This window comes from Magallana gigas, chromosome 6 (assembly GCF_963853765.1).
Source record: "Magallana gigas chromosome 6, xbMagGiga1.1, whole genome shotgun sequence".
Lineage (NCBI taxonomy): Eukaryota > Metazoa > Mollusca > Bivalvia > Ostreida > Ostreidae > Magallana > Magallana gigas.
Genome location: NC_088858.1, coordinates 1,969,878 through 1,977,804, shown reverse-complemented (window position 1 = coordinate 1,977,804; position 7,927 = coordinate 1,969,878). Strand labels below are relative to the sequence as shown.

Here is a 7,927-nt window from a genome sequence, read left to right as displayed (position 1 = left end):
TTGATTGATATTAAATAAAGCGCGCTATTGTTCTAAATACACAACCGTTGTGTAGGTTACCTCCCCTTACTTAGATACACATCACTCTTTGGTGCTATTTTTGAATTATTATTTCTCAATTTTCGGTAATGAATAAAAATATTCAGACGTGTAAGGTGATATATTCGTTATTCTATCGTTATTTCACAAACTATTTCACAAATTAATTTAAAGCAGAGATATATGGAAATTATCGATTTCAAATTTGAGGGCAATACACCCCCTTGACAACGGGCTGAGACAGAGAAATATCAGCCCAGAGTGCGATACAGCCCTAGCTTCCAGTTGCTGTCTCACCTAGTCCAAAACACGTGTATCAGGGCTGATACACTACTAGGTATATGATATATATCCTTTATACTGTGTAAGGATGGTTACATACCTGATAGAGGTGAATCAACAAGAACCTCCTACCAAGTTTGCACCATCTAATCCTAAATAATAAATCAAGAAATGCCATTGTTTCTGTTTTATTTGCTTTTATATTTACTTCAATAACAAAAACAATAATAGCTCAGAAATGGACAACTCATTGTATGAGGTCCAAGCTTCTATTCGTATTTCCTTGGGTCTTTTACAACATGTCAAGTGTCTCCTAAACTTGGCGGCCAGTCCAGCTCAACACTCTGAAATAAACCTTGGACTATGAATACAGAGAAATCAACAAAAGAGGGGACTTCAAATAAAACAAAAGCAACTATAAAGGACTATATGCAGTACATGTATTACGCATTTTTCATCCCCAAAAAATTAAAGTTTTACAAAGAGTTTTAAAAATAAGGTGAAAAATAGTTGAAATTATATTGGAAATAAGTAGGTAAAAGGTTCTCACCACAGTGATGTCATAATGTAGAAATGACATCATGAATATTGTCTATTTTGATAAATTGATGTTTTATATCAAAATATTGGTGTTTTCTGAGGATGTTTCGACTGGGAAACATCAAGCGCAGGCAGTTTGATGCCCATAATGATGTTCATAATTACATGAACAAAAACATATGTTAAGATCGTACTTGTGCAGATCTGTGCACTATACGTACTGTACAAATGCAAAATATAAACTTAAGAAAAAAATGACAATATTTTCATTCGTTTGCAAAATTGCGGGAATTAGCTTATTTAGGTGATGTCATAGATAAACAGCTAATGGACAATGATGACTAAAATCAAGATTTAAGTAATAGGCATCCTCTGTTTAATTATTTCTTAATATTCGAGTTTTATATGATACTATTTAAAAATTGGTTAAAATTGGGGGCAGATATTTGATTATACCAAATATTTGATTATACCAAATACAGTTCTTTTAATCCCACTTTGATTAAAATATTTAACATAACCAATTTAACAATACCAAGAAAGAGTAATGGTGGGGGGGGGGGGGGGGGGGGGGGCAGGCATTATCTCTGTTTTCAGTCTTATTTCAAAGATGTGTGACCCAAGAAACTTATTTCATTATTTCCTGTGAAATCAAAGGAGAAATTTAATAGAAGAAGATTCAAGTCTCCTGAATAGCAGTGTTCTACAGACCAAACCTTACTGATGATCTGCACCTGTCAACTTATGTGATCCTGCTCTATTGAAATAAAGTTACCATAGTAACAACTTTCTAGCTCACCTGAACATCCAGCTCCAGAATGTCACATTCTACACCAGTGAGCGTCCCTAGGTTTGGGGTGGTCCTCCCAAAGTCCCCGTGAACAAACTCCTTGATATAGCTAGGTCAAAGTTAAGGTTTAACACCATATGATCTGATAAGTAAGGTATCTCTCTATAAGATTAAAGGCTATCATTTATTTTATTAAATTGTCAAATCAAAAAGCAATTTCGGTCAAAGTTTTTCCAATACAATATGCTGGAATTATTGTAAGTCAGGTCTATCTAATGGGGTGTTAATTTTCATGTTCAATACTAAGTTGTCAACACTGGATTTGCCAGATTATAAGCTTGACAATATGTAGACACATGTATTTGTATAACAGATATTTTTGAATTTGTCAAAATTACACGATCAAATAAAATGGTTTACCATCATATCTTGATGTCAATAAACTCTCCAGGCAGTAAACAAAAAATTAACTCTACAGGCAGTAAACAAAAAATCAACTCTACAGGCAGTAAACAAAAAATCAACTCTACAGGCAGAAAACAAAAAATCAACGATGACTGAAGATAGGATACGTGCCAGCTTGAGTTAAGAGGTTCAAGGTGAAATGAAGGTCATCAACTTTTTCGGCTGACATGCTGTACACAACTCTTTCCCTGGTCGCTAAGGGTCGACGATGAAGAACACGAATTGGAGTTTTCTGGTAAATTACCAGATCCTAGAAACCAAACAGCAATTCGAGTTTACCATAAAAAAGTACCGGTACTTGTACAGTTCTGTAGGCTTTTTTTCTAATTTTCAAATCTTTTAGACATACTGCTATGTCAGTAGGATTCAAACCACTAAATTTTCACAATCGAGACTTTATAAAATGTATAATGCACTTAAAATCACACAGAGTTTCAAAATGACGAATACTGACTTGGAAAATTAGAGGTGATCCCCATTACCTTGACCTCCTGAAGCTTTTGGAGCTGTTCCTGAGACAGAGGTTCCTTGGACCAGCACAGCGCAGAGTACGTCTTTGTTTTCTCGATCTCTCCTTCCTTCAGCTTGTTGATATCATTCCTGCTCAGTGAGTAAAACTTCAGGATTTAGGGAGACATCAATGAAAAACTAATAATCAGGTACTTACATGTTCCACACACAGGTAGAACAAGGGCCAGACTAATGAAATTTTTCAGTTTAAAAAATATACTGTAAATTCATAATTAAACGCGAGGAATTAATATCCGCGTAAAATCGCGAGAAACACCCCTTGCATATTTTAAAATCTCGTTTTTATTTTCTGAGAGCTGAGAACTATAAAAAAAAATAGTACAAAAATTCCATTTTCACTATTTTATATTCTTGCGATTTGATACAAAGGGGGAATCGCTGAATTAAGTACTCACGTAAAATAAGGAATCTACAGTACATTATGATATTGTGATACCAGTGAAATTGAAGTGACATCTACGTTATTGAGATATCAGTGATATCAGAACTTGAGATAATTGCAATCAGACTAAGAATAATTCAAAAAATGATGGATACTTTTCAACAATCTGTAAGTCTCTGACTTTCACATCAGCGGATTTGTTGATTTCCTAAAAAAAAAAAATTGTTACTGATAATGAAATTTATATTGCACACATGCAAAGGAATGTTACTAGAACAGAAGCATTGTACAGTCTGTACAGTTACGTAAATATGCAGCATGTCATACAGGAGATTTAAAGCTCACCTGTTGTATTTCTGCCAGATCTTCAGGCGTGAGTCGGACTCGGTGAGGGTCACCCATCTCTACTACAAATGGCCTCCCTACAAACAAATAACAGCATTCATTGCAGTCTACACAAAGAACAGGGTTAGGTAGCCTGATGTGGAGGCTTTTGTTTCAGCTTTAGAGTATATACTGGATTACCTTTCCCCAACATCCTGACATCAACGTCTTCTCTTCCAGATGAAGAAAATCGTTGCTCTGAAACAGATAAAATCCTCCATTTTATTCACAGTAAAACTCCCTTGTGTAAGAAAGTTATATATTTTCCATATCCTTCATGTCTGGATTTAAAGAACATCTGTAGAAACTTAATATTCATGTCCCATTGGCTTCCTAAAGCAAGTGTTACTTGATGTACATGTATTTCTATCAAATACTGTGGTTTCACCAGTATTCGTTGAATATCAATTTTCGTGGATTTCATTGTTAGGTTCGTCCATGAAATTTAATGTTTATCGAAGTGCAATCTCCACTTACATTTTGTATTGAAAGGATCATTGGCCACGAATCTACGTATCCTTGGAACTGTGATTTTCACTTTATCCACGAAAATTGATTCCATTGAATATTGATGAAACCACAGTATCTGTTGTAAGACTTGCCAACGAATTTCAACGAATTTACCTTCTCCAAATTACCTGTAAAAAGAAATTTCTTTTTCAATGGTCCACAGATTTCCTCCTCCACCGATGATTCGCTTTTTCTTCCTCCATCTAGAATCCACGGCGTCTGGCTCAGAGTGCGACTGTACTTGTTGTAACGACCTATGATCAAGATTTTCTTAACTGTATCGTACTAACTCATGAATTTATTGATAATAATGCGACTCCATTGATGGTTGAGTCACCAAATTATTAAGAGTTACAATTTTTTTAACTCTTGAAACCAAGTGACAAAACAATTAAGGCAGAAAAGTGTTTCATACAAAACTTGATACATGTATTAAATGGACTCCAATCTAGAACTCACTAATTTAGGCATAATCGTGTATGAAAACTGGCGGACTAAAAGGCCATATATACACGTAATGTACCGGTAAAACCCACTTCACAAAAATCCTGGTTGTCATGAAATGACTTCAGATGGTTATACAGACATTCAAACAAATTAATTAAGAGAGAAATTTTTTCGATTGATGAATAGAGCACTTACCAGCCACAAAGACTGCATCATGAACACACTTGATGTCCTCACAGAGACAAACATTGGTCTCATTACTCTTAGGAAGACTGTAGTTTCTATACAAAACACAAAGAAAAATAAAAAATCTAACTCAAAACCAACAAAAATACACTGACATAGAATGTTTTATGCGTGTATCTACAGTACAGATTTAATCAGATTACAGTGTGTAACTGTTAATGTAATCTTGAAAATGTTTGCATGTGGGCAAATCTTTCAGTTTCAGAGAAAAAGTGTTGCAAAATTTTCTAGCATACAAACTGGTTTGAAAAGAGGCAAAGTTATACATTGTCAATAATACATTTAAGAGATTCTTTATTTTAAACAAAATAAGCCTCAGACAAACACTTTGTTACATGAAAATCCCAAACTTTTATCCCATAAAAATATCTACATTTTCGGTACATAAGAGGATCTTTATTCGGCACACCTTTTGAAATACCCCTCTGTAATTTTGGACAAAACTCTAGCGACATTAGCCCTTGTATATGTGTCTCCATAACTCTATAAAACAACAACAAAAATCAGCAATTCATTATATAACAGTACTTACAAGTACATTATATACTACAGTTCACATTTACCTTCATTAACACTATCATATATCAGATGCTTCTAGATCGTAATTTCTTTTTTAATATTGTGGATTCTAAGTGCTTATAAAACATAATTATGTGATATGAAATGATTGCTATATGTATCATAAAATTGAAAATAAATTTAAAAATTGAAGGTAAATTCTTTATTCAAAGACCATATTTCTGTAAAATTATTTTCTATATCCTGACAATATATAATTAAATTGATATATACATGTACTACATAAAACAGTTGTCTGATAATTGGTACAGTATCTACCGATACATAAGCAGCATTAGTGATTCATGTATACCCTTTGTTGCTTTCTTTTTCTGAACACCTCTGGACTGTGGTATGACCTACAATAGGCAGGTTATCAGAGTTAGAGTAAAGTTAGTGTCTATTTGCATTTACATGGAATGGAGAGCTACACTACATCAATGTGGGACAAAACTTACAGAAACGTGCACTCTTTGTCTGACTTTTCATAGGTGAAATTCAGAATAATGTCAAACTTGCTCTGGAATAGATAAGATTATCACTTAAGGTGGTATGGGACACCTGTCAATATTAATGGGGATAAAAGTAAATTATAATAAAAGTGTTTTCAGATCAAAATTTTTTTTTTAAATTATACTTGATTTTATTGTTTATTTTGATAAGAAGTACGTCACAATATGGAGGTGTTTCATACTATCTTAATAATTATGTTTTGCAGCTATGGTTGTACCTTTAAAGACATAAAATTTACCTTGAGCTCGAACGGAGCATCTAGAGCTGCTGCCAGGAGTGGGCCACTTCTCCATTTCCAGACATCTTTTACTGAGGATATCTCCTCCACCTCCCTGTGTTCATACAGAGACCTGAAATCAATCCACAAAACTAACACATTTCAGTTACCGGTATTTAATTCCATAAAATAATCATAACAACACAGATTTTCACTACTTACTTGAATTTTTCTTTCAACAGCAGTAATATGGCATGCTATAAAAGACGAAAAGGAGTTTGTTCAGAAACAAAGACAACCAAACAGTCTTCACTGAATAATCTTTACCGTTGAGCGTAAGTCAGCACATAAAAGACTTAGTTCTGAAATAAGTGACAGTAAGTTGGTCCTATTTATATCATATGTAGTTCTAGTTATCTTACCTCTCTGAGCAGTGAACAGACTGGCGTAGTTAGAGAACAAATGAAGTTTTTGAACTGATGGTCACTGGTTCTAACCGCCTCCACAACCTGAGGAAAAATTATCAAGTACCGGTATCATGATATTTCAGTCTTTATTTTCAGATCAACATCAGTTCATTTGAATCACTTGGTAAATAATTTGCTTTAAATATTCTGTAAGTTCACAATGTTGGTATTTACCTTTCGGCTGAATTGCCTTATTCTTTCAAAGGCAAACATTCAAAAGCATTCACTCTGATTCACTCATTACAAACAAAGTTTGGAGGTTTGGAGGTACCAAGATCACTGACCCTGTTTAGGAATCCCTCCTCTAGGTAAACTTGTAGAATCCCCAGACAGGCGGGACAGGGGAGGGGAGAGAATATGTCATCCTGGTCATCCACCAAGGACTTCACTTTCTGAGCCAGTTCCTGTAAATACAGTCACCTCCTTTAACACTTATAATAAAGGAAATGCCAAGAATTGGTTTGTCCCATTGATGTACTGCATTAAAATTCATTTACTTTTAAATTAAGGAATCATATTCTGGATGTCTCCATACAAGTTTAACATTGATGTTTTAAGGATTGACAAAATATTTAACTGATAAATCTTCACAAGGAATATGTAATCAGAAATACGGAGAGAGTGTTAAAAAACATGTTTGCCTTGATATATTCTTGACATTAAACATGTGTATAAATCAATAATGAATTAGCTATCTACCACACCTCTGAGGTGGCTCTGAATAGCCCAACATCTCCAGCCCCCAGGAACCTCAGTACACAACGGGGACAGAGGCCATCCTGGGTCAAGAGAAGCACGATTTCTTTGGTTACTGTCGGATCCGAGCTAAAAATCTACAAACATAGAATAGTCAATATTGTAACCTTCACAATTTTGCAATAAACAAGATAAAACAATGAAAAAATAGCTATCATAATGACAGTTCACAAATATGATGGACAAAGCATCTGTAACGTTATATATCAGTATATACATGTAGCACACACAACTTCACAAACAGCAAAGAAATGATGAGTAAATATTACATTAGGGACTGCTGTCATTTCTCCTGTTTGGTTTCAGTGTTCAACGATTTTATTCATGTGTAATCATTGCAATCATGAAGGAGTATTTTTCATCCTCATGTTGAAGCTATCTGAAATTGACAGGTAACGTTAACGTTCACAGATCTTTTCGGCACAGGCCTATCGTGTTTAATCAAATTAGACACAAATAAACATATGCAGTGTTTCTTGTAATCTTTTGTTCTACTAACGAATATTTATCATTTCATCTCAGCTGTCAAAGCGCAGAGTTTTAGTTTACTATTTACCGTGAATTTCACGACTTACATTTCCACACATGGGCGCAGCCATATTGAATCACAACGCCCTCTATCCGGAAGTTTTGGTTTTTCAGCTTCTCAACTACAAATAGGATGTATTCATGTAACTATTTTTGTGGTTGAGAGAACGCAACGGTTTTTCACAGAAGCTTAATTGTAGGACAATTCGAAAAGGTAAATAACGAAATGAAGCTCCATGACTTATGCTACTTTTTAACCGATGCATCAATTA

General features: G+C 34.4%; 2 protein-coding genes across 8 annotated transcripts in view; one reads left to right on the top strand and one right to left on the bottom strand.

Moving 5' to 3' along the window:
* Window positions 1-496: 496 nt before the first annotated feature.
* On the bottom strand, window positions 497-7,844 carry LOC105329342 (tRNA pseudouridine synthase Pus10). Of its 2 annotated transcripts, none has more exons than XM_011430551.4 (19): window positions 7,703-7,844; window positions 7,397-7,506; window positions 7,076-7,204; window positions 6,656-6,775; window positions 6,327-6,413; window positions 6,127-6,161; window positions 5,926-6,037; window positions 5,633-5,694; window positions 5,488-5,533; window positions 5,026-5,099; window positions 4,566-4,651; window positions 4,052-4,177; window positions 3,555-3,611; window positions 3,375-3,451; window positions 3,185-3,237; window positions 2,599-2,716; window positions 2,224-2,366; window positions 1,661-1,760; window positions 497-665 (listed from the first exon to the last, which is right to left on the bottom strand). In XM_011430551.4, the coding sequence occupies exons 2-19, from the start codon at window positions 7,412-7,414 to the stop codon at window positions 624-626; spliced, it is 1,485 nt and encodes a 494-aa protein (XP_011428853.2). In that variant the 5' UTR covers window positions 7,415-7,506; window positions 7,703-7,844; the 3' UTR covers window positions 497-623. The 2 variants fall into 2 exon arrangements, with proteins under 2 accessions (XP_011428853.2, XP_011428855.2); XM_011430553.4 differs by having other exon boundaries at window positions 7,684-7,730.
* The window catches only part of LOC105329343 (ral GTPase-activating protein subunit beta), a 38,331-nt gene continuing 38,140 nt past the window's right edge, over window positions 7,737-7,927 (top strand). For 5 of the 6 annotated variants that reach the window (XM_066089182.1, XM_066089179.1, XM_066089181.1 and 2 more), the window contains exon 1: window positions 7,737-7,869. The gene's annotated coding sequence lies outside the window, so the exon portion shown is untranslated. The remainder of the gene's footprint in view (window positions 7,870-7,927) is intronic. The other variant, XM_066089178.1, reaches the window with a different exon arrangement.